Source organism: Oncorhynchus mykiss, chromosome 16 (genome assembly GCF_057628025.1).
Source record: "Oncorhynchus mykiss isolate SJ-2025 chromosome 16, ASM5762802v1, whole genome shotgun sequence".
Taxonomy (NCBI): Eukaryota; Metazoa; Chordata; class Actinopteri; order Salmoniformes; family Salmonidae; genus Oncorhynchus; species Oncorhynchus mykiss.
In genome coordinates, this window is record NC_143037.1 from 49700001 (window position 1) to 49726521 (window position 26521).

General features: G+C 43.1%; 2 protein-coding genes and 1 long non-coding RNA gene across 3 annotated transcripts; 2 read left to right on the forward strand and 1 right to left on the reverse strand.

The window, feature by feature from the left end:
- The first annotated feature begins 4494 nt into the window (after positions 1-4494).
- On the forward strand, positions 4495-7736 carry LOC110492778 (uncharacterized). Its single transcript, XM_021567259.3, has 2 exons — positions 4495-4628; positions 6079-7736. The coding sequence occupies exon 2, from the start codon at positions 6098-6100 to the stop codon at positions 6965-6967; it is 870 nt and encodes a 289-aa protein (XP_021422934.3). The 5' UTR covers positions 4495-4628; positions 6079-6097; the 3' UTR covers positions 6968-7736.
- A 1445-nt stretch (positions 7737-9181) lies between these two features.
- LOC110492779 (protein-serine O-palmitoleoyltransferase porcupine) lies at positions 9182-23929 on the forward strand. Its single transcript, XM_021567260.3, has 15 exons — positions 9182-9370; positions 10201-10353; positions 10573-10765; positions 10904-10947; positions 15190-15371; positions 15542-15672; positions 20123-20143; positions 20410-20424; positions 20544-20669; positions 20805-20905; positions 21113-21189; positions 21276-21339; positions 21543-21628; positions 21833-21946; positions 22105-23929. The coding sequence occupies exons 2-15, from the start codon at positions 10218-10220 to the stop codon at positions 22204-22206; spliced, it is 1392 nt and encodes a 463-aa protein (XP_021422935.1). The 5' UTR covers positions 9182-9370; positions 10201-10217; the 3' UTR covers positions 22207-23929.
- A 283-nt stretch (positions 23930-24212) lies between these two features.
- On the reverse strand, positions 24213-25733 carry LOC110492780 (uncharacterized). The gene is made up of 4 exons (XR_002469079.3): positions 25518-25733; positions 25083-25114; positions 24913-24982; positions 24213-24689 (listed from the first exon to the last, which is right to left on the reverse strand). It is a non-coding gene; the product is annotated as an uncharacterized LOC110492780 (long non-coding RNA).
- Positions 25734-26521: the final 788 nt, after the last annotated feature.

A 26521-nucleotide genomic window follows, 5' to 3' on the forward strand; every position in this document is an offset into this window, starting at 1 on the left:
GCTAGAGTAACATAAGAGCTACTGGAGCTCTTGACAGCGTGATAACAGAATGCCAGTGTAATTCAGCTCTCAGTCAAACAGCAGGGTGTTAACAACCCAATGGGTGTTTTAATGTTTGACAGGTTAGGTACAGATAAAATATTTAGCTCTATTATCTTCATATTTGTTCTATCTAGTTCACACAGAATAAAACAATGTACCATTCTGTTTAATCTTGGTCAATTTAATCCAACCACGATCAGACTCTCTCTCTCTCTCTCTCTCTCTCTCTCTCTCTCTCTCTCTCTCTCTCTCTCTCTCTCTCTCTCTCTCTCTCTCTCTCTCCCTCTCTCTCTTTATCTCTCTCTCTAGTACCAGTCACACAGTCAGAGTTATGTGCCCTCAGGCTGTGTCAGATCAATATAACATTAGAGCCAGTCTCTGCATCACCCTCCATTCCTCATTCAGGGGTCCCCAGCTAGCTCAGCAATCTACAACCAACCCCCTTCCTCCCTCTTTCCTCGTTCTTCCAGTCTCTCCTCCCTTCGTGGTTCATGTTAATTCCGATTCCTTTCTTTTCATTGCTCCCCCTTTCCTATGTCATCTCCTACGTTCCTCTCTGCATGCTCTACCTGTCCTCTTTTGGCCTTTGTTCTGCATTTGTCTGAACCTACAGCTGACTGGGTAAGAAGACAGGGAACATTAGAGAGGAGGGAGCAGAGGGTAAAAGAGGGGAATTTGAGCCAGATCAAGGAGAGATGGAAGGGGATGAAGGGGCAGAAAGAGAGCAAGAGAATATGGAGAGGATTTTTGTGTGCAGTGGAGGAAGACAGAAGGAGCCAGAGAAGGAAGGAAGGGATGGATAGAGGGGGAGGGGATACTGCCTTGCCTGGCCTGGACTGGGTGAAATGAATGTGTAATTGCGTTGTAGTGGCTCAACCCTTCAGCACACGGCTGACGGATCGCGTGGCAGACAGCTCAGTCTCTCTCGGCAGGGCGGACATGGCTGAGGCTGAGCCTGTGGGCTGTGTAAACACAACAGCCTGTCAACAATACCTTAACATAGCAACAAACAGCGGCAGGTAATAACAACACATCCAGACTGGATGTCAGACATGTAACGGGAGAATAAGCACAAAGGTCATTGATGGCTAATAAGCAGAGGTGTAATATAAATTGGTGTCCTTTCGGACGTTGACCGGAAAGAGAAAGGTTGTTGTAGTCAACTGTAAAGCACAGAAAGAAGGAAAATACTGACTTAATCAACAAGGCGAGTGAGGAGTGAACAATATCATGGAGTAGATTTTCCTTCTCTTTACCTTACACATTACCACACACACAGACACACACACACACACACACACACACACAAAACACACCCATTCCCTCTTTTTCCCGTGTCTACCCATCCCTCCATTCCTCCACCCCTAAGCCATCCTCTCTATCCCCCTATGGGATGAGGCAAGGAGGGGAGAGGATGAGGGGAATTCAATTGGGGATGCTGTGTGGTGAGAGATGAAGGACGCAATGGTGGGATACACCACATATGAAGGATCTCACTTGGCTGTGAATGATGCCACAGTAAAAAGACAGACTCAGAGTGCCATCTGGCCAGACGGGGATGGAGATAAAACATATATGTTTATGTGAACTGTCTCTACCTCTATCTCCCTCCAGTATACACACACACAAATACACAGGCTACTGTGACAACTTGCCCCATCAATAAAGACAAATAACTGTCAACCTCAAAACACAGTATGCTTGAGCAAAACAGGTGAGATATTGAGGGACAGAGTATGAAGGGGGGTTTAAATGAAGAGATAGAGATTGGCAAGAAGAGGAAGGGGCAGATGGAAGTGTCACCTTGAGAGAGAGGGGGAGGGAAGGAGGAATAGAAGGATGGAGGGAAGGGGCCAACGCTGCCAAGTTGTTTCTCTTCAGACACAAGCTGATTCAACCGTCTGGTTTGGATTGTTATGTAAACACAATGAAATACAATACAATACAAACATACAATACATGACCAAAAGTGTGGACACCGGCTCGTCGAACATCTCATTCCAAAATCATCTGCATTAATATGGATTTGGTCCCCCCTTTTCTGCTATTCTGCCACTCTTCAGGGAAGGCTTTCCACTAGATGTTGGAACATTGCTGCAGGAACGTGCTTCCATTCAGCCACAAGAGCATTAGTGAGTTTGGGCACTGGTGTTGGGCGATTAGACCTGGCTCGCAGTCGGCGTTCCAATTCTTCCCAAAAGTGTTCGATGGGTTTGAGGTCAGGGCTCTGTGCAGACCAGTCAAGTTTTTCCACACCGATCTCCACAAACCATTTCTGTATGGACCTCGCTTTGTGCATAGGGGCATTGTCATGCTGAAACAGGAAAGGGCCTTCCCCAAACTGTTGCCACAAAGTTGGAAGCACAGAATCGTTTAGAATGCCATTGTATGCTGCAGCGTTAAGATTTCCCTTCCCTGGAACTAAGGGGTCTAGCCCGAACTATGAAAAACAGCCCCAGACCATTATTCCTCCTCTCACCAAACTTTACAGTTGGCACTATGTATTGGGGAAGGTAGCGTTCTCCTCGCATCCGCCAAACACCGATTAGTCTGTCAGACTGCCAGATAGTGCGTAAAAATTGTCACCATGCTCTTCAGTACTTGGCGGCCCCGTTATGCGAGCTTGTGTGGCCTAACACTTCGCAGGCTGAGCCATTGTTGCTCCGAGACATTTCCACTTGACCACACTGACCAGGGCAGCTCTAGCAGTGCAGAAATTTGACAAACTTACTTGTCGGAAAGGTGGCATCCTATGACGATGCCACGTTTAAAGTCACTGAGCTCTTCAGTGAGGCCATTCTACTGCCAATGTTTGTCTATGGAGATTGCATGGCGGTGTGCTCGATTTTATACACCTGTCAGCAACGGTTGTAACTGAACTAGCTAAATCCACTCATTTGAAGGTGTGTACTTTTGTAGATAGTGTATTTAAATAGCCAATTCAGAAACACACACCATACTCTACAAGTCTCTCCACAGCGAACACATCCAGTAGATAATATCTTACATAGAATGGTACAGTAGAGTAAAATACAGGTTTGTACTAGACTAGTGTCAACGGGGGTCTGCTGTTTCTCTCAGCACTGCAATGAGAAAAAAATGAAACACATATTGATTTAACTCTCAGAAGCAGCATGATAGATCAATTTCCACACTTGTGTCTGGAGTGCAGTCTATCACCCGGGGCATAGGTGGAGAGGGGTGGTGTTAACCTACCCCTATCATTCATCATTGACCTCTCTCCTTCTCGCATAAAATAGCAATGGCCACCAAAAACTGGATCTCTATATAATGGCACTGTGTCTCTCTCTCTCATTCAAACACACATGCACCAAGCATATGCACATACACCATCTGAAATACCCATTATATACACTGAGTGTACAAAACATCAGGAACACCTGCTCTTTCCATGACATAGACTGGCCAGGTGAATCCAGGTGAAAGCAATGATCCCTTATACATGTCACATGTTAAATCCAATTCAATCAGTGTAAATGAAGGGGAGGAGACAGGTTAAATAAGCATTTTTAAGCCTAGAGACAATTGAGACATGGATTGTGTGTGTGTGCCACTTGAATGGGCAAGACAAAATATTTTAGCGCCTTTGAACGGGGTATGGTAGTAGGTGCCAGGTGCACCGGTTTGAGTGAGTCAAGAACTGTAATGCTGCTGGGTTTTTCACGCTCAACAGTTTTACGAGTGTATCAAGAATGGTCTACCACCTACAGGACATCCAGCCAACTTGATACAACTTTGGGAAGCATTGGATTCAACATGGGACAGCATCCCTGTGGAACGCTTTCGACACCTTGTAGAGTCCATGCTCCGAGGAATTGAGGCTGTTCTGAAGGCAAAATGAGGTGCAACTCACTATTAGGGTTTTGTAACTTAGTGTATGTATATGTTTATACACAAAAGTATTAGTGCCCACCACTACTTCCTCTATTTACACCACTGTTTAATCTGGGTCATAAGTAAATGACGTGTCATCCTAAATTATTTGGAGTAAATTAATGATCTATTCTTTTCCAAATCGCTTGTAGGCTATTCTGCAGACAATAGTGACACCTGGCAGAATTTCTGAAGAACTTCATCAAGCACCTAACTTTTGAGTGAGAGACTTTTTAAGAAGATTGAACATTTTGATTAAATTCTATTTTCTCCCAAATTCCTTGTCTATGCGTTTTCACAGATTTAATTTCAGAACATAATGGCGATAGTTAGGCTACTCAAATCCATCATACTTACTTCAGCAACTGAGCAGAATTGATGATCTCAAACACATTTCGTAATGACAAAGTACACTTTCACGGCAAGGTTGCAGGTGTTCACATATAATTATTTATTTTTAAACCCTTATAGATCCACTTCAAGATAGATGTTTTTGGTAGGATTTATAATTGTTACAGAGTTGCATGTACAGTAATGTAGGAACTAAATTGGGTGCTTATGTTTCCAGCGGGATGTGTTGATGTTGCACTTTACATGCAAAAAGCGCTCAAGAAGACTGCCATGAAATTTTACTAGTTTGACTATTTGTGCAATTTCATCCGAGAACTTTATACATTTAAACGTTATTTTCTGTAAGTAGTTTTCTTTTTACTGCCACCCTTTGTATACTATTTGCGTAACGCTATATGAATGGCAAACGTTCAAGTATTGATGGTCCAGAAATTATCTTTTGAAAAAGTCGCATGAGCTAACGTTAGCTATTATTAGCAGAACGAGCCATCATGAATGTTAACTATCCTAACTAGCTACTTTCCACATTATTTTACTAGATAGCCGGATACAACCCATTTGCAGTGTCTTTATGTAGTTGGCAAGTATGTGAGTTTACTGAAGGTTAGCCCAGGCCGGCAGATGGCGATATTGAGTCGTTTCATCTTACCGTCCAAAGAGACTGCATACACTCATATCCTCTGTGGACCAGTTTGTAGATAAAACTTTCTTCATTCAGGGAGAAAATGCGTCGACTTACACCTTAAAAAGATTTTAATGGCAACGGCACTAAGAAATAGCTGGCTAGCTAGTTTTATATTTCGGTAATATATTCCAATAAATTTCAGAATTCCCCAAAAATGTTTATGAAGCTAGCTAGCTACATTTATAGGCTCCCCACTGAGTCGGCCACTTTGAACATCATATTCCCATTGGCCACCGCTAAAATCTGTCATTGATAATATTATATAACTTTTATACTTGCAAGCTAGCATTGTAATTTTTTCTCGCATGCCGAAAAATGCAGCGCTGATTACATTTGACACTTCACGGCCACTGACGTTTGACACGTCACTACTGTTTGCATTGAATTGTGGGACATATCAACCCCACAAGTGATCAAAGTTGCTCCCTCAAGCTAAATCAAGGGCTGAGGGGGCAACTTTTGTGAATTGGACTGCCACTTAAGATGGCAACCAAATTGCATCCGGTTTCAACAGGGATTCCCCCGAGGGAAAGTAGTTAGTGCGAGAGTTGAGGTGGTAAAAATAACACAATTGGACCGCAGCCCAAGAGTAAACAGACTGCTACAACCTGATTGGCAGAACGTGATATGCAACATCCAGGACTAGCATTTAAACTCTAGCATGGTGGTGTAAAATTGTGTTTCATAAAGAAATTATGCACATATTTCCCACCTTCTTGCCATTAAATCCTTTGCAGCCTGAATGGAGAATGTTTTATGTACGAACCGGTCCATGGGGATACAAGTTTATAGCCACATGCAGTCCCTTTGGACGGTAAGATCAAACGATTCAATATTGCCATCTACTGGCCTTTGGGCTATCTGGAGGTAAGAAGATGCACTGGGTAGCTAGCCAGGTAAACAATGGCTCAATGTTAGCTAGCTAGCTACATTGAACTATTACAAATTGTAAAGAAAATGATATTTGCTATAGTATGGGCACTTGTTTTTCTCTGCTAACATCAAGCCAATCAACGTTTTTTTTTTTTTACTGTACTTCAGAGGTTTCTGTCCCTAACGATTTTTATTGACCTCTGATCTATATTTCTGACTCATTGCTTCGCCAGGGTCCTGAGTGGAGTAGACATGGCTGACCAGGAAACTGGGCCCAATGGGCTGGCTAAGAGGGCTGCAGCAGGTGCTGCGGTTTTCAAAGTGCGTGAGGCTGCAATGGCTATTCTTCAAAACGAATCTACTGGTAACCTGAAAGTACAAAAACGGATTGCCCCATCGACTCCTTTAATTGTACCAGAACCTTCCCTGAAGCCGTACAAGCGCCCCCCCACTCTGCTATTGCCACCTTCATACAGCGCCAACCCAGTTGGAGGATTTACCTGTGAGGTGTGCGGCCAGAACTTCTTCTCTTTTCCTCAGGTGGTGAGACACAAACAGTTCCACGACGAAGAAAGGCCCTTTCCCTGTGGTGTGTGTGGGAAACGTTTCCTGAGCCGCAGCCACTACACTGAGCACCAGCGGGTTCACACTGGGGAGCGGCCCTTTCCCTGCGACCAGTGTGAGCGCTCGTTCACCACACACCACAACCTGAAGCGTCACCAAACCATCCATGCCAAAGAAGAGGCGTATCGCTGCCGGAAATGTGGCGTTCTTTTCTGCCAGCGTCACGAGTACCCCGGGGGCATACCCAGACCCGACCTCGAGCCTCGACCTGGGTTTGAGTCCACATCCACGATGCAACCAACACCTCCCATTCAGGTCACACTCACACCCAAGCAGCTTAAGAAGCTTAACAAGAAGCTTAACAAGAAGCTTAATAAGAAGAGCCATGATCTCTCAACTAAACATGATCATTCTAAAAAGAAAAAGAGGAGTAGAGTCAAACATCCAGGCCCAGCAGAGAAAGTGAATTATGTGCGTCAAGAGGAACTTTGGCCTGTGTTGTTAACTAAAGGAGAAAAATTGCAAAAAGTTGCTTATGACATTGAGGTTATTATATGATGATAAAACAAAATGGGATAATTAGTCCGATCATGATTAAAAAAATAAGTTTGTTTTGTTTCATCTCCACCGATGTGGACGCTGTTTCAGAAAGGAGTTCTACCTTGAAACACTTGTTTTGCCTCGCATCGTGATTTTGGTATTTATTCCTTCATGAGTTTGAGAAAATAACTTTCCACAATTGATCATGATTTGGAAACATTATGTCAATCATTTCAAATGATTAACTGTCCTCTGAAATGTTATGGTTTCGCTTTTGAGATCTTGACCATTTTTTTTGTATTAGAATAGAATATAGACACTTTTGAGTTATGATTCATTCAGTTGTTTTGATCCATTGCCATGTAAGGGCTAGTGTCCATGCATTATTAAATGACATGCTATTAAACTAGTTAACTCCTCTGATGTGGCACATCAAAATGTATTTCCATATCAAATAATGTTAATCTGCTTTTCGGATTATGTTCATAAAGGCCTGTAGGGTTTCTCTCTGGGCCTTAACCATTGAGTTGTCCAGAAATTGCCTTCACCAATTTATGTAAGCAAAAATAATCATGATGCATTGTTGTTGATTAATTACTAAATGTACCTGTCATAAGAACAAGTGAATCCCGATATCTGTAGTCTGTGTAATGTGGACAGTGTTGTGAAATTTGGGTAACAGAGTCTATGTATGTCGAAATGATACGTCTCCAGTTGAATTCTGCATAACTACCTCAGGCTGATTGTAAAATGTATTTTTTAAATTGATAATGGGATTACTTACACATTTATTGCCTTTGTCTTTATTATTGACACTTTCCAGGTATTTGTTTTTCATGTCACAAGAAACTCATTTTAAAGTGAATGTAAGCATGCATAGAAATATATTGATTCACTTGGCTTTAAGTTTTGCAGCTAACATCCAAATACCTAACCTAACTGGTGTGATGAATACTGGAAAGTCATTTTGTGTCCGGCTCTGTAATACAGCAGCCGTGTATCGCTTATCTTCACTGTTACAATATGTTAAAGGTAGAATCTGAAATGAAGTAGGTGCAGAACTTAAACCTCAAAGTGGGTCAATTTCCGCAACAACTAAGAGCTTTGAAGCGCACGGCTCAACTTCGCCGGTTTGGTCCAGTAACAGCGTGATGCGAACCCCAGCCCATGCTGTGTGTGACTGAGAACGAAGTCTTGTATCTCGCACAATATCTGCGTGGCAGCGTCATTTCGCTGAGTCTATTTTTAAAGAGGCACGCGTCTGCTCCATATATCATCCTTGTTTTACAACAAGAGGTAAACACTCAAATCTGCTTGTGTAAACATGACTAGGGCCCTATGTTGACTCCTATCTCCGATGTAAATATTGGTTAGATTGAATTTAGATTGTCGTTATAGTTACCTTCAGAAACCGCATATATTGTCATTCTAATCTGATATTCCCTGGTCTACCACCGCCACAGTAGAGTTATTACTTTACTCACTTAGATTTTTTGCTAATCCATTTAGATCTGTCTATAAACTATGTTCTGTAAGGATTATCTGGAACAAAGCCCTGCCCCTTGAAAGCGTTTGCGAACTACGTGATATTGAGGGAGTTCTATTAATATGAGTCGCAGTGCACCGGTCTATGTCCCTGGACGTGAACGGGCAAAAGTGGTGAGGGAGGGGCAACCTTTGAAATCTAACAGTAATTGCGTCTCATGGTCATGACGTCAACTAGGCGGAACGTTACATAGGTCAGAAACATACTTCTATTTTCCATAAAATATGTTAGAATTTTCAAACAAATTTTCATTTGGAAGGCAGATAAAGCGTTTTTATCAAAAGTAACCACGTTTGCATGTGAACACGGAATCCTCATTTCTCCACGTGCTTAATCTTGCCTAGGTTTCGCTGTGGGTTTTGAAAGGGCACCTAACCTGGCTCACGCCCGGGTGGTAAAACCCGGTTCCAAAACGAATGCTATTACTTTTCACCAATGCCATTTCCACCGGGGTAACCGGGGCCAGATAATCGAATCCCGTCATTGGCAGGTACCGCACATTTTTCGGCGTTTCCATCCCATTGGTCGCATAATAGCGGTAACATTATGTACTCTTTTTGATTGGGTATAGACAAGAGTCAGCCACCTCTGAACAATTGCAGTTGATTTGTTAGCTCTCTGTATCGGAGCAATCGACTACAATCATTGGCTGATTCCTCCAACACGACGCCGTTGATTGGTTAATCCATTCGTAGAGAATCACTGGCTGCATGAATGGCTGAAGCGACTGCTGCTGATGCTGTGACCTGGAGTTTGGTGTCAGCATCAGGACCGACAGTGCGTGAAGTACATTATAGTGTCAAGTGGCTACAGAGAGAATAAACAGACGCGTAGACTCATTTTACACAACAGCTAGTTGAAGGGTTGGTTTGAAGGTAAGACCCATTATTTTACTCAAAACAATTCAAGCAAGTGAAATGTGGAATAATGAGTCTCGTTGAACCAGTGGCTGTCGCCCGCTGGCGAAGTAGAGCGTGGGGGTCGGCTGGCTATCCAGCCACTAGCTATTTTATTATCTGATCATGTCTGATGATTGATGGGGAAAGCATGGTCAGTGAATTAATTTAATAGCAAATAGATAGTGTTTTCAACTAAGCACAATATTGGAGGTCTATAGTTACGAGCTTTGCAAATACTAAGCGTAGTGTGAAAACTGCACTGCGGATCAAGACGAAGCAGGATTTGTAATGCACTGCTAGCCTTGCTAGCTAGCTACATGCGAGTTGGTCCTTGTAAACTAGCATTCAAGTAGTTTTTTTTAAATTGCGAAATTACATAAACATGTCAGTTTGTAGTAGATTATTTGGGCGAATTTATGATTTAGCCAACATTGATTTAGCAGATTGCCTGGTACTCACTCCATGATGCACACAGCTGCACCAGTGCCACTCACTGTCCTATCACTCAATACACCACCTTTTACACGTTTAATTGGAACCAGTCTACTTGCTCCTATAATGGAATAAAACTGCTTATCGCGAATCTTCCTTATCAAGGTCTGGTAATGCCTCATTAAGCCCCTGCAGCAGGGTGCACAGATGTGTCAATCGTGATGCATGGTGAATCACTGCCATTGTCGGCATGCACAAACAAAGAAGAGTGGTGGTCACGTGTGTTATTTCCATTGGAACTTATACATTTGAATGTGTAATGTTGCCTATTAGAACATACTTCCTCGTTATTATATCCCCCCTGTCTTTCTAAGGTCCTGTGCATGGCGTGATGGGGTCCTTCAGCCGACAGGAGTTCTTCCATGAGCTTGCGGAGGGCTGCCTTCTGCCCACCGCTCAGCAGGGCCTGGAGCAGGTGTGGCAGCTTCTGGTCATCTGCCTTCTATGCCGACTTCTCTGGATTCTGGGTGACATTTTGCATTCCTTTGCGTGAAATGTGACTTTTGGAATATAACAGAGCTCCTGGTAACGACAGAACATGATGAGTCATAGGAGAGTGATTTTGACATTTGAGAAATGATGTAGAACTGAATAATTAGATGCATGTTCTACTAATGTCTACTACTACATGTTCTCATTCTCTTCTGTGTGCGTTGTTGTTTTTGTTGTCTTGTTCCCCTGGTCAGGCCTCCCCTCTTATGTGAAACACCTGAGCACCGTGGCAGGAGGGTTCTACGCCCTGTACCTGTTCTTTGAGCTCCACATGGTGTGGGTGGTGCTGCTCAGTCTACTATGCTACCTCATCCTCTTCCTCTGTCGGCACTCCAGTAACCGGGCCACCTTCCTCTCCATCACCGTCCTCATCTACCTGCTCATGGGGTAGGTAGATCTGTTACCAGGTAACATAAGATGCCTGTTTGAGTAAAGAGAATGGATGATAAACAGCCAGTGATCAAATCCCTCAAAGTGCATTGAAAATGGTTGTCTAATCAGTCTACTCTCCCCTTTTCCTTCCAGAGAGTTGCATATGATGGACACTACCACCTGGCACAAAATGAGAGGTTGGTACTTATACTCTCGGCGTGAATATACACTACAAACCAGGAGTTGCAACCAGTTTATATTTTTTTCAAGGAACAGAATCAGAACCAGGAACGAAAGTGATTTATACTGTTCCAGCACATAACCATTATTTTAAAAGCATTGGAACCAGTTAACGCTCTTTTACATTCCGGGAATTTTTTCCCAGTCCCACAAAAAAACGCAACAAGGCACCTATGCCTTGTTCAGAAAATTATTCCAGTGTGCCTGCCAGCTGAAACTCTTTGCCAGTGTGTGTAGGCTAACTGCCCCTCCCCCTCCAAAGTATAGCTAGCCTACAGATATTACAAGCGAGATTCAGGAGGAGAGAGATTTTCAATTAGAGAAGAATTGATTAACTTTTTCTAGTGCTAGTTAGGAATACTATAGTTATCACATTGGCTTTATTAACTACAAAAAGGTGAGACGTGTTTTTAATTCTGGTGCCGCTTTGCACATACAAGCTAGTTCGCTAGCTAACTTCTCTTGTCCAACATTAGGCCAAGTCTGAAGTTCAAAGACATTCAAAGTTCCTCCATAGAAGTCACTCCTTCGTAGGTATAATTCTGTGGGCCTAATTCAGATAATGCATGTCATTACAAGATGCCCAGCGCTTCGAGCCAAGCTTCCTCCTCCACCCTCTCGCTCTTTCCCCAACCGCAAAATGTAAGTTGCATTTTGCACCCTACACTTGTCTTTCCATCACGCATATAAAACAACTCACTGAGCTATATCTTGCTCGCATGATTGGTGAAGAAATTATAGTTGAGCTAAATTAAAAAAATAAAGATTTCATAGGTTTAAAAAGTAACAAAGGAACGATATAAACCGTTACTTTTTTGGTTCAAACCGGTTCAGATCTTTATTTTGCTGGTCGGAATGAGACATCATTTTTTATCCTGTTCAGAACGAAACGATAAAAAAATATTTTGCTTTCAACCCCCCGTATTAATGAAAACATTTACAGTTGAAGTCGGAAGTTTACATGCACCTTAGCCAAATACATTTCTGACATTTAATCCTAGTAAAAAATTCCCTGTCTTAGGTCAGTTAGGATCACCACTTTATTTTAAGAATGTGAAATGTCAGAATAATAGTAGAGAGAATGATTTATTTCAGCTTTTATTTCTTTCATCACATTCCCAGTGGGTCAGAAGTTTACATACACTCAATTAGTATTTGGTAGCATTGCCTTTAAATTGTTTAACATGGGTCAAACATTTTGGGTAGCTTTCCACAAGCTTCCCACAATAAGTTGGGTGAGGCCTCCCGGGTGGCGCAGTGGTTAAGAGACTCTGGGTTCGCGCCCAGGCTCTGTCGTAACCGGCCGCGACCGGGAGGTCCGTGGGGCGACGCACATTTGGCCTAGCGTCGTCCGGGTTAGGGAGGGTTTGGCCGGTAGGGAAATCCTTGTCTCATCGCGCACCAGCGACTCCTGTGGCGGGCCGGGCGCAGTGCGCGCTAACCAAGGTTGCCAGGTGCACGGTGTTTCCTCCGACACATTGGTGCGGCTGGTTTCCGGTTTGGATGGCACTGTGTTAAGAAGCAGTGCGGCTTGGTTGGGTTGTGTATCGGAGGACGCATGACTTTCAACCTTCGTCTCTCCCGAGCCCGTACGGGAGTTGTAGCGATGAGACAACATAGTAGCTACTAAAAAAACAATTGGGGAGAAAAAAAGGGGTAAAATATATATATATATTTTTTAAACAAGTTGGGTGAATATTGGCCCATTCCACCTGACAAAGCTGGTGTAACTGAGTCAGGTTTGTAGGCCTCCTTGCTCGCACACACTTTTTCAGTTCTGCCCACAAACTTTCTATGGGATTGAGGTCAGGGCTTTGTGATAGCCACTCCCAATACCTTGATTTTGTTGTATTTAAGCCATTTTGCCACAACTTTAGAAGTATGCTTGGGGTCATTGTCCATTTGGAAGACCCATTTGCAACCAAGCTTTAACTTCCTGACTGATGTCTTGAGATTGCTTCAATATATCCACATAATTGTCCCTCCTCATGATCTATTTTGTGAAGTCACCAGTCCCTCCTGCAGCAAAGCACCCCCACAACATGATGCTGCCACCCCTGTGCTTCACGGTTGGGATGGTGTTCTTCGGCTTGCAAGCATCCCCCTTTTTCCTCCAAACATAACAATGGTCATTATGGCCAAACAGTTCTATTTTTGTTTCATCAGACCAGAGGACATTTCTCCAAAAAGTACGATCTTTGTCCCCATGTGCAGTTGCAAACCGTAGTCTGGCTTTTTTATGGCGGTTTTGGAGCAGTGTCTTCTTCCTTGCTGAGCGGCCTTTCAGGTTATGTTGATATAGGACTCATTTTGCTGTGGATATAGATACTTTTGGACCCTTTCCTTTGCTGTTGTTCTGGGATTGATTTGCACCAAGGTACGTTCATCTCTAGGAGACAGAACGCGTCTCCTTCCTGAGCGGTATGACGGCTGCGTGGTCCCATGGTATTTATACTTGCATACTATTGTTTGTACAGATGAACGTGGTACCTTCAGGCGTTTGGAAATTGCTCCCAAGGATGACCCAGACTTGTGGAGGTCTACAATTATTTTCTGAGGTCTTGGCTGATTTCTTTTGATTTTCCCATGATGTCAAGCAAAGAGGCAGTGAGTTGGAAGGTAGGCCTTGAAACACATCCACAGGTACACCTTCAATTACATCCACAGGTACACCTCAATTGAATCAAATGATGTCAATTAGCCCATCAGAAGCTCCTAAAGCCATAACATAATTTTCTGGAATTTTCCAAGCTGTTTAAAGGCACAGTCAACTTAGTGTATGTAAACTTCTGACCCAATGGAATTGTGATACAGTGAATTATAAGTGAAATAACCTGTCTGTAGACAATTGTTCCCCTCTTTCCACTGGGATTCTCTGCCTCTAACCCTATTACAGGGGCTGAGTCACTGGCTTACTGGGGCTCTCTCATGCTGTCCCTGGAGGGGGTGCGTCACCTGAGTGGGTTGATTCACTGATGTGGTCATCCTGTCTGGGTTGGCGCCCCCCCCCCCCCCCCCTTGGGTTGTGCCGTGGCGGAGGTCTTTGTGGGCTATACTCAGCCTTGTCTCAGGATGGTAAGTTGGTGGTTGAAGATATCCCTCTAGTGGTGTGGGGGCTGTGCTTTGGCAAAGTGGGTGGGGTTATATCCTTCCTGTTTGGCCCTGTCCGGGGGTGTCCTCGGATGGGGCCACAGTGTCTCCTGACCCCTCCTGTCTCAGCCTCCAGTATTTATGCTGCAGTAGTTTATGTGTCGGGGGGCTAGGGTCAGTTTGTTATATCTGGAGTACTTCTCCTGTCCTATTCGGTGTCCTGTGTGAATCTAAGTGTGCGTTCTCTAATTCTCTCCTTCTCTCTTTCTTTCTCTCTCTCGGAGGACCTGAGCCCTAGGACCATGCCCCAGGACTATCTGACATGATGACTCCTTGCTGTCCCCAGTCCACCTGGCCGTGCTGCTGCTCCAGTTTCAACTGTTCTGCCTTATTATTATTCGACCATGCTGGTCATTTATGAACATTTGAACATCTTGGCCATGTTCTGTTATAATCTCCACCCGGCACAGCCAGAAGAGGACTGGCCATCCCACATATGCTCTCTCTAATTCTCTCTTTCTTTCTCTCTCCCGGAGGACCTGAGCCCTAGGACCATGCCCCAGGAATACCTGACATGATGACTCCTTGCTGTCCCCAGTCCACCTGACCGTGCTGCTGCTCCAGATTCAACTGTTCTGCCTTATTATTATTCGACCATGCTGGTCATTTATGAACATTTGAACATCTTGGCCATGTTCTGTTATAATCTCCACCCGGCACAGCCAGAAGAGGACTGGCCACCCCACATAGCCTGGTTCCTCTCTAGGTTTCTTCCTAGGTTTTGGCCTTTCTAGGGAGTTTTTCCTAGCCACCGTGCTTCTACACCTGCATTGCTTGCTGTTTGGGGTTTTAGGCTGGGTTTCTGTACAGCACTTTGAGATATCAGCTGATGTACAAAGGGCTATATAAATCAATTTGATTTGATTTGATTAGATTTGTTGGAAAATTGTGTCACGCACAAAGTAGACTTGCCAAAACTATAGTTTGTTAACAAGAAATTTGTGGAGTGGTTTAAAAACGAGTTTTAAGGACTCCAACCTAAGTGTATGTAAACTTCTGACTTCAACTGTAATTAATATTTGAAGACTCACTTCGGTATGTATCTGCAGGTTCCCAGATGGTGGTAGCTATGAAGGCCATTTCTCTGGCCTTTGACCTGGACCGAGGTGTGGTGACCAACGTGCCCTCTCCTGTGGAGTTCATGGGCTACATCTACTTCGTGGGAACAGTCATTTTCGGACCCTGGATCAGCTTCAACAGCTACAGAGAGGCTATAGAGGGCCGCAAGCTGGTGAGTTCAGCACTAAGTCTTGTCTTGGTATAGAGATAAGGGTAGCCTGGTTAAACCAGACTAAATGCTGCACTTGCTAGTCTGGTTTAACAATGCTAGGATAAGGGGGGGAAATTGGTGGAGGGAATAGAGAGAGAAAGATGGTATATAGATGTTCTCTTCTTCCTCAGAGCTTCTCCTGGATATGGAAAGTGTGTGTCAGCTGGGTGAAGAGCCAACTGTGTCTGGTCATCTCTAACTGTGTTGCTCCCTACCTCTTCCCTTACTTCATCCCTATCTATGGGGACAAGCTGCTACACAAGTAAGTGGATTAGCTAACCTCTTAGTGCTGTTGTAATGATTTACTGTAGGTCAGAAAAAGCATCCACAGACATTGATGTTTGTTATCATCAAAAAAAAGTGCAACATAGGGGAGGGTGGGCTAAGTCGAGCCATTTTAGGTAACTAGGTGGGACAACCACATATCACAGGCATGGAAAGTACATTTTTCCTCAATGTAGCTATCAGTAGAGTCCGAGCTAGAAGGGGGTGGGGGGGGGGTCAAGGTGAGGAGGAGCATTATTTTATTGAAATGCTCTTTGAAGAAGTAGGGTTTCAGAAGATGGGCAGGGACTCTGCTGTCCTAGCTTCAGGGGGAAGCTGGTTCCACCATTGAGGTGCCAGGACAGAGAAGAGCTTGAACTGGGCTGTGCGGGAGCACTCTGGGAAGGTGACACTGGAGTTGTCAACCATGATGGAGAGGTCTTTGAGCAGGCAGGCATTCTCTGGAAGGAAGAGCAGCTCTGTCTTGTCGAGGTTGAGCTTGAGGTACGACATCCAAGTGGAGATGTCTGTCAGGCACACAGAGATGCGTGTCGCCACCTGGGTGTCAGAAGGGGGGGGAGGAGAAAAGTAGTTGAGTGTGTCCGCATAGGAATGATAGGAGAGACCATGTGAGGATATGATGGAGATGAGTAACTTGGTGTATAGTGAGAAGAGTAGAGGGCCTAGAACCGAGCCCTGGGGGACACCAGTAGTGAGAGTATGTGGTGCAGACACAGATCCTCTCCACATCACCTGGTAGAGTGGCCTGCCAGGTAGGATGCAATCAAAGAGTGTGCAGAGCCTGAGATGCCCAGCCCTGAGAGGAGGATCTGATGGTTCAAGGGGACAGGCTGCTACGCAAGTGAGTGGATTAGCTAACCTCTTAGTGCTGTTGTAATGTTTTACTGTAGGTCAGTTAAGCATCCACAGAAATTGATGTTTGTGATTGTCCAAAAAAAGTGTAATATAGGGGAGGGTGGACTAAGTTGAGCCATTTTAGTAATTTAGCTAGTAAGATGAGAACAGAGGAGAAAGAGTCAGCTTTGGCAGAGCAGAGAGCCTCCGGGACACAGAGGAGAGCAGTCTTGGTTAAGTGACCCGTCTTGAAGCCTGACAGGTTAGGGTCAAGAAGATCGTTCTGAGAGAGATAGCAAGAAAGTTAATCAGAGACAGCACACTCAAGTGTGCTGAAGGGAGACAGGTCTATAGTATTAGATGTCACATATGTTGTGTTGGTTTCTTGAGGCGTGGAGTAACTCAGGCCATTTTTAAGTCAGAGGGGACATAGCCAGTGCTCAGGGATGAGTTGATGAGGGAAGTGAGGAATGGGAGAAGATCTCCAGAGATGGTCTGGAGAAGGGAGCAGGGGGGTCGAGCGGGCAGGTTGTCGGGCAGCCAGAGCTCACTAGTCGCAGAATGTGATCTGGAGAGGGAGGGGAGAACGAGGTCAAGGCATAGGGTAGTTCTGTGTGAGTGAGACCAGTGGACTCAATAGGCTGAGTGAATGAGTAGCGGATGTCGTCAACCATTCTTTCAAAATGATTGACAAAGTCGTCCGCTGAGAGGGAGTGGAGGATTCAGAAGGGAGGAGAAGGTGGAAAAGAGTTTCCTGGGGTTGGAGGCAGAAGCTTGAAATTTATAGTGGTAGAAAGTGGCTTTAGCCGCAGATACAGAGGAAGAGAAGGTGGAGAGGAGGGAGTGAAAGGATGATAGGTCCTCACAGCTGCCTTTAGCCCATTCTGTAAGCTCGCAATGAGCCACTCAGTAACGGAGCAGGAGGGGAAGGCTGAGCCGGGCCGGGAGGAAAGGGGACAGTGTGAGTCATAGGACGCGGAAAAGGTGTAGAGTAGGGTCGAAGAGGCAGAATCAGGAGACAGGAGGTAGAAAGATTTAGCAGAAGGGAGAGATGATAGGATAGAAGAGGCCAGAACAGTGGGAGAGAGAAAGAGAAGATTGCAACGGCGCATTACCATCTGGGTAGAGGCTGAGTGGTTAGGGTTGGAGGAGAGGTGGACAGAACAGGAAACAAAGTAGTGATCAGAGACCTGGAGGGGGGTTGCAGTGTGATTAGTAGGCGAGCAGTCTCTAGTAAAGATGAGGTCAAGCGTATTGCCTGCCTTGTGAGTTGGAAGGGGTTTGGGAAAGGGTGAGGGGAAAGAGAGAGTTGGAATTAAATGAATCAAACGGCACACGTCGGGAGGATGAAGTTGCCAAGCACGAAGAGGGGTGAGCCATCGTCAGGAAATCAGCTAATCAAGGTGTCAAGCTCACTGAGAATCTCTCCAAGGGCACCTGGTGGGTGATAGATGACAATAATGTTAAGCTTGAGTGGACAATTGACAGTGACAGCATGGAATTCAAATAAGGAGATGGACAGGTGAGAGATGGAGAAAAGATCAAATCTCCACTAAGGATAAATGAGTAGCCCTGTGCCACCACCACGATGACCAGATGCTCTCGGACTATGAGAGAAAACAGTCAGATGAAGAGAGAGCAGCTGGAGTAACGGTGTTCTCTGGGGTGATCCATGTCTCCGTCAGGGACAAAAAGTCAAGGGACTGAAGGGCAACTAAATTAGAAATGTTGCAGCCCGGGGGTGTCTGTAACGCCTACAGGGAGAGGTGCGAACAGGTATAGAAAACACACACAGTTGACAAAGCTACGAAAGAGCAACATTTGATCATCTGTAAATAACGAGGTAAGATACTCCGGTGCGAGAGTAGTGTGGAGCCTTCCTCTTTTTCCTTTCTCGATTAACTCCACAGAACAACTCGGCAAAACAGTCTTTGTTTCAGCGACGGTCTTAATTTTGTGACAAAACCGCCACTTACAGCTGCCGCTGAGAAACCAGGGTATTTTATTAGGCTCCCCTTAGCTGTTGCAAAAGAGGCAGCTGCTCTTCCTGGGGTCCACACACAACATGAAATAGCACAGAACCTTAATAGACAATAACAGCTCAAGGCCAGAACTACATCAATTTAAAAAAAGGGAGACTAAATAACTAACAATAATTGCTAATTGCCTAGCAGAGGTGGAGAGCACGCCTGTACTGATTGCTCATTGCCTAGGAGAGGTGAAACCACTCCCTCTCCAATACAGCCACTGATTACCGAAACAAGTCACAAATTGCCCTGACTCTTGATCCTGGTTGATGTGTCAACAACAATCTGCAAATGATGAGCAGTCAGCAGTTCACACACCAAGTAGGCTACTGGGAAAACAGACTTACAAGACTTAAAGGAGATGGCCCTAGCTAGCAAAAAGACAGTACTAGACCACAACAGACAACGACAAAAAATATATATACTCATCACTCCTGGCGATATCAGGAGTCTTCTAGCTGTAGAATGAAGTGTATACCTGGAAATAATCTGAATACATGTAAACATTACAGTTTTGAAGCAATTGCTTGTCCAAAAAAGGTGTTCTCCTGGCACAACTTAGCCGGGCTATGGGGTAAGTTAAGTCGCCTACACGTTTCTGTACTGAATTAAATAATACCACTACTTTTTTAGAACCATGTATATCTTTATTTCCCAAACACAATTCAACACAATTGCAATCGTTTTTAAAATGATTTTCAACATTTTAAGCATCTTTTAATAATAATACTTGGGGTATGTAGCGCTTTTCAAGGACCCAAAGTCACTTTACAGTTATAAAAATGAAAATAAACCAAAAAATAGGAGTCAAAACAAAACATCAATAAAAAAAACATGATTTAAGAGAGGGGTGCACTCAAAGAAGGGAAAGAGAAGATGTATCAGTGTATGGGGAGGGTGGGGATTTGGATACTCCGTTTAGGGTAAGGGTTTGGGTTAGGTGCTGCTCAGGCATAACACCTAACAAATACTTCTTGTTTTTTTAACACTTTTATCATAGGTCAGGCCCTGTTGCCAATGATAATGCCTTGCATTATGCCTGGGAAGAAAACACTTCAATTTGCTCAACCCCAAGGCAAACATTTTGACTAGATTAGCCCATACAGCTACAAGGATGCACTTTCATGCTAGGTTTAGGACCTCATATTGAAGCTTATAGAGACCCCAACAGATTTATCGAATCATCTTAAAAACATCTACTTTGGTTTAGATAGAAACATCATAAAACCTCTTAACACAATAAATTCATTTGACTTGGTGAAAATCTGTGTTTTGGACCCGACTTTGCTAACCACTTTTTCCATGTGGTTTCTTCCTTTACAGACTCCATGAAATGGTGACCTCTTCCTAAATATTTGGTCAAATTATTCATTTTGTGTATGGTTTCCTAGAAACAAGGGTGGGTCAATTTACCCCTTTGGCTGAACTAACCTTACTCTCCCCTAAATGTTTTTGTAGGAAAGCTGTTTGAGTAATGTGTTTCAGTAGTGCAACGGTCCGATTCTCATTTGTTTCTTTCTCTCCCATTCAATAAATGGTCTTGTCTTGCCTGGGCTTTATCCCCAGCAAAACAAAACGGAAGATTGGGTAATTATTTATCTGATATTATGACGATAGAATGTCCCCCGCCTGTCCCTGTAATTAATGCTGCATGTCCATTTCTAACTCAGCAGCTGTGCCACCTCCCTGTCACCTGCACGTCTGTACACCAATCATTCCCCCAACCTTGTCTGTCTGCCCTGCCCACTCATGCCATGAGACTTAAAAATGTGAGTCTGTGTCAGTTAGATGTATTAAATCAAATGAAATGGTGATAAATTATTACAATTTTTCTTCAATTGTTTGCTGCACAGAGGTGCTGTGGCAAGGTACTGTATGTTTTTGCAATTTATATTAAAATAGAGAAGTTGTATTGTTGTTAAGTGTGATTTGAGGCTTTAATTGTGCCAAGTGTCTTCTAATTGAACCTTCTTTCATTGACCTTTAGCTGGCTCCTAGCCTACGAGAATGCACTCTCCTTCCACTTCAGCAACTACTTTGTGGGTTACCTGAGTGAGACCAGCACCACTCTGGCTGGAGCAGGCTTTACTGAAGAGAAAGACAATCTCAAATGGTCAGTGCACTGAAGCATCATGGTGACTAGGCTTGACATAGACTTGCCATAAGTTAAATAGTTTGTTTGCCCCCCCCCCAGTTCTCTTTTACCCCTCAAACAGCCCAACTGAAATGCCTGTGTTCTCTTCTCCAGGGATATGACTGTAGCTAGGCCCCTTCATGTGGAGTTTCCCAGATCTATGGTGGAGGTGGCCACCTCGTGGAATCTGCCCATGTCCCGATGGCTCAGCACCTGTAAGCTTTCTGTGAAATAGAACATATTTACAGCATTGTGAGCTTACATATAACAAATAATACAACCTTTTTTCCCCCCCTCCTATTTTCACAGTTGTCCTCCTACAATGACATTTAAAGCAGTAAACATCCCAACTCAATTGCTCTTTTTTTTAAACCGGAATACAAAGTTGATCCCCTGACAACTGTTTCTGTCTGATCACCCAGATGTTTTTGCCCGTGCTCGCAACCTTGGTACCTTTCCAGCCATCCTAGTGACTTACGCAGCCAGTGCACTTCTACATGTGAGTATGCGCGAGCAGGTGCGGGTGTGAGTATGAGTGTGTATAAGAGATTGTTTCGTTATACCGTCGTCTCCTTTGGCCTTTAGGGTCTGAGCTTCCACCTGGGTGCAGTGCTACTGTCTCTCGCCTTCATCACATATATTGAGCATGGTAAGTCTGTAAAAGATGTGGCTAGCTATAAAAAAAAAAATCGAATGAAAATAAACGTTCAAATTTGATTTCAGTTCCACCTTACCTTTCAGGGATAACATTGTTTACACCTGGAGAATAACTTTAGGTGACATGCAGAGTTTGTTTATTACTATAGGATAAATCATTGTGACCTCTATTTGATTGCGTACCCTCTGTTCCAGTTTTGCGGAGGAGACTGGCAGACATTTTAAACGCGTGTATTCTGTCAAAGCAATGTCAGCCAAACTGCACTCACAAGAGCAAAAAGGTATGGTTCAATAAGAAATAAAAAAGTGATATTTATGCATAATGATATTTTCTTGTGTAAATTCTAAAGATTTTTCAGTGTTGGTCACATGCAAATGGACCATGCAACATTGCGCAATAACTCTTATATTGATGCCAAAAAAATCCTCAATAAGAATGTTTGCATTACAGCATGACCTTTCTTCTCCTTCTCCTATCCACACAGGCCCCCTGGGTGTACATTATTAATATAGCCTTCAGTGTCCTGGCAGTCTTCCACCTGGCATACCTGGGCTCTCTGTTCAACTCCAGTGTGGACTACATGGATGATGATGAGGAGGTAACTATTTACTGAATGCTTTTCAGCTATAAGATGGCCAAACTCTCATACGTTACTCTGATTGTGCAATGTCACGTAGCATCGTCAGATCTTTCAGAACAAAGCGTTGTGGTCGATTTTGTGTATTTCAAACCCATGTCGGTTTTCTCCCTCTACAGAGTGGCGTGGCCAACCACACCATTCAGAAGTGGTCGGAGCTGAGCTGGGCCAGCCACTGGGTGACGTTTGGCTGCTGGGTGCTCTACCGCATCATCCTCTAGATGTGTGAGGGAGAGGGAGCGAGAGAGAGCTGGGGACAGAGAGACATATAGGGAAGCAATAACAAGAGGGAATTAACGTGAGCCTGTTAAGGAAAGACCGGCTCTCTACTCCTGCACTGTGAAGTTGTATTGGACTGAAGAGTACACACAACCACCCTATGGACAGAATATGAACTATTTTGTCAATACCAACATACAGTGCTCAGGACACCGCCGAGGAGACGAGGTAATCTATTTACTGTAACCTGCTGGCGACAAACTATTTTTGATACTCTTGAAATAATGCCCCACTCTTCCTTAATCACATCGTTTCGTTTGAGCTGCTGCATTTGTCTACCCCTTGTGGCGAGATAGATCAACAGCAGATGTGGATCAGACATCTCCATGCGATTCTCAATCAATACTCATCCTGTTAGCATGACAGTGGTCAATCATTCACTCTGTTTGATGAACACAACTAAGAACCCGTTGTCTAGTTTTCAGAAGTGATTCCGTAATACGCCATTAAAGTAATATTTCCCTTTTCCTCCGTATTCGAAAGCTACATTTTGTTGTTTCACCCTACTTAGTTGTTACATTTGTTGAGCATGTAAAACCCCTGTTTTTATGACCACACAAACCAGCATTATAAGAGCATATTTCCTTTGTGGATTTTAATAGAAAATGTATTTTTTAATATATTTTTAATTAATAGAAACAAGTGTACATTGGTGTTTGTGCATTTTATACTATGTTTTTCATCCTAGTGTAATTTGAGACATTTTTTCAATTTTCCTGTTAATAACTGTGTAACTGATATACCTACCACATTATTGTAGTTCAGTCCAAAATACAAAAGTATTTAATTGCTCAGTAAGGGTTTTTCATGTTGCTTTAAAGCTGATTATGAAAATGCACAACTTATGATGAAGTTGCATCTGTAACCAAAGCCGTTGGTCATTTTCGACATGCTGCTCTTTTTAACATGCTTTTTAAGGAAATGAATAATTCATGATGGAATACTTACTGCTCCTGAACACACTGGACATTGAAACCTACTGCTCATTTGGTTCATGTGATGAGGGCCAGTCCAGAAACGACCCTTAAGGACTTTTGTTTCCAGTTGGTTTCTGTTACGCAACGGTGACTGGGCAACGTACACAAACATATACAGTAATTTCCTAGGCTTTCCCTTAGAATACAAGGTTCATGCGATGCACATGTGCACAGTCTTAGCAAACCACCTTTCACCACTGTCCCTGTGTCAAACTTTGACCTATCTGTGTGATGCTACTGAGAGAGGTCTGTGATATTTTTTTATACATTTTCTATCAAACGGTAATCACTGTCTATCGTCAAATCCAATCAAATGTTATTAGTCACATGCGCCGAATACAACAGGTACCTTAAGGTGAAATGTTTACTTTATGAGCCCCTAACCAACAATGCATTTTTTTTATTTTTTTTTATAAGAATAAGAAATAAAAGTAACAAGTAATTAAAGAGCAGCAGTAGAATAACAATAGCGAGACTATACACAGTGAATCTTTGTTTCATGTTCATGTGAAGAACTATTCACTGTTAAAGGAAGCTAACTGAAACAATAACGAAGTGGACACCCCGCCTCTGTTTTGGCAAAAAGCTGAGGGTTGGACCTGGAGAAATGTAACCACTCTCAAAATAATAGAAAGAGCTATGGATGCAAGAACTGACTATCCATGATATAAAAAAATGTAACCATGTTTTGAGGCTATAAAGTGTTTGTTGTTTACAAACATTGGAGTTAAACCAGCTTATATGTTGGGTTCTCGTGGAGTGTGACAGTTGCACTAAGCTCATGAGGCATGTATAAGTTATATTTTTCAAGAATCAATGGGTACAGTATATATCATTCATTTATTAGTCCAAAAATGGATTTAGCAACTAAGGATTCTAGCTTAAAGTAAACCATTTCTGCCAAGCAGACCTGTTCTTACATGGCATTCGAAAATATTGTGTGAACATGTAACAACAAGAAACTGCTGAACTGTTTTAGGAAAAAATGATTTATTTGCTTATTTACAAGAATGGTTTGGACATTTGATCAAAATAAGGAACTTTGGTTGGGAAGAGGGAAAGATTGGGAGTGGTCAAGGTTTCAGTTTCTGGGGACGCTCGGAACATTGGCTGGGTTTGACCTTGTGTCCGTCCATGTCTAAGAGTTCTACAATCCAGAGCAGACAATGAGCGAGGAGAAACAGGGTGGGAAGAAAGGTCACACAGTGGGTCACTGATGGATGGAAATCTGGGTCACTTTCTGCCCTTGTGAGAGCAAGTAGGCACAGTTGTGTATCAAGACGGGGCCTGTATGCAGTTCCAAGGGAGATGGGGAGAGGATGGGAGGCTGCTTTTCAGCCTTGCCTGCCCCAAGGACCCCCATGTTTGCGACGGCAGGATCCCAGCAGAGTCTCCAGAGCCATCTTCACAAATGCCTGGAAATTATTGCTTCTCTCCCTTCGGCTGTCCTGCGAGGGGACGGAACACAGAAATAGACAGGGGCCATGCTTCTCACATAATAATGGGTAGTGATAGCCAACTGTAATTCATTTGGTCCAGCTCTCTCCAATCATTTTGAGAGCAAGGACTGGATTGAGTTCATTTAAACTTAGAAAATGAAACCTTGTACATGAGGCTGTTAAAAAGACCATGATCCTCCTACCCTCGGTCCTAGATTAGTCTAATGCTTACCTCCTTGCTTTTTGTTATCATCTCCTTTCTGATCAGCTTTCTTCGGTTGCTCCTTAGGACTCTGAGGTTGCTGTGGAGATTAAATGGGGGGAAATTCAATTTAGAGAAACTCAAACTTGAATGTTTAACTTACAATGAATGAGGACTGTGTACTGGTTTCTTGTTCTTACCTTGGTAGCTGATTTCTTGTCAGATTTGTTACCTGCAAATGATGAAAGAATGTTGATATATTAGTCTTTAGAGTAACTGTCCCCTTCATGATGATCCAGGTAAGAAGAGGGTGCATTTTCTTTTCAATTTTGCAATAACGTTCATATAATCAAGTCAATTGATGACTGTAGGGGAGACTTAGGGAATTTAACACTTTTTATCTTTTACTTTATTACTGAGTTCAATTTATCTACATGGATAGTCCCAAATTCATCATTTAGCTTGAATAGAATAAAACACAAATATAGCATTGGCCTAAATTCACTACATTACACACTGCCTTGAGAAAAGCCTTTATATATAATAATTGATTTTCTATAAAATAATAATAATATGCTATAGCCTAATACAAATATATAGGCTACATGAAAGCATAAAAACTACTTTAGAAATACCTTTTGTTCCGGGCATTTTGGATGTGGTCCAAAGTCTGTGTGTTATTTAGAAAACTCAGTGCTTATGTGGCGTCCAGATCGCTCATTTATGGCTCCAGCACCTGAGTGCTCCCTTCGCCGGGGCCCCTTCGGGAAAGAGCGCAGGGAAAATGCAAAGAGCCCCGTCAGCCGCTCGAGAGGCACACTGTCCTGCCGGCCTTTGCTGAGCTCAGGCGAAACGTCTGAGCGCGCGACCCAAACTCATAATCCCACCATTGTATGGACGATGAGCTGTGCCATTGTCCTCAAATTCAACAACAAATTGCTTTGTCCTAGGATATTATTTTAGGCATACTGGCCTACATAGAGATAATAGTATGTATGTGTATTATTTATGTTTCTGCTTTTGAAGCACTTTTAGATTGTTATGAAAAGCGCTGAAGTCGAATAAAAAGCAACCAGATAAATTACTTTGTGTAGAGGTGCTGACTAACGGTGAATAAACTGTAAGCTATCAAAATAAATAAAGAGAGTCCACATTCTATATATAAACTCCCAGTAATATATTGGGTAAACCACCAATGTTTCGGCATCACTGCCTTCTTCAGTGTAGTGTCATGAATGCTTAAACCAGGTTATATAGACAAACAGTGCTATTAGTGCCACCAATGTCAATAGTGAGGGTTGTGCCATAATTATTAAGTTGATGAGAATTAATTGAGGGAAACTTAAAAGACAATAGTTTACAGCATGTTGAGTACACTAGGCTAGTATTATCATATGGCAACATAATTTGATATGTGACATCATATTAGCATCAACATACATACATTTAATTGTTTCCAATTACATTAACATTTTTGGTTCCATGTAATATTTTGGTTCAACCATAATGCATAATAAAGATCATCAAAAGGGGGGACATTGGTTGTAAACTGATAAACTGTAGAAAGAATATATTCATTTATCAGACTTATTGATTAAAAAAAGGAGAATTGTTCATAAGAAGGGCCTGAGATCAAAGT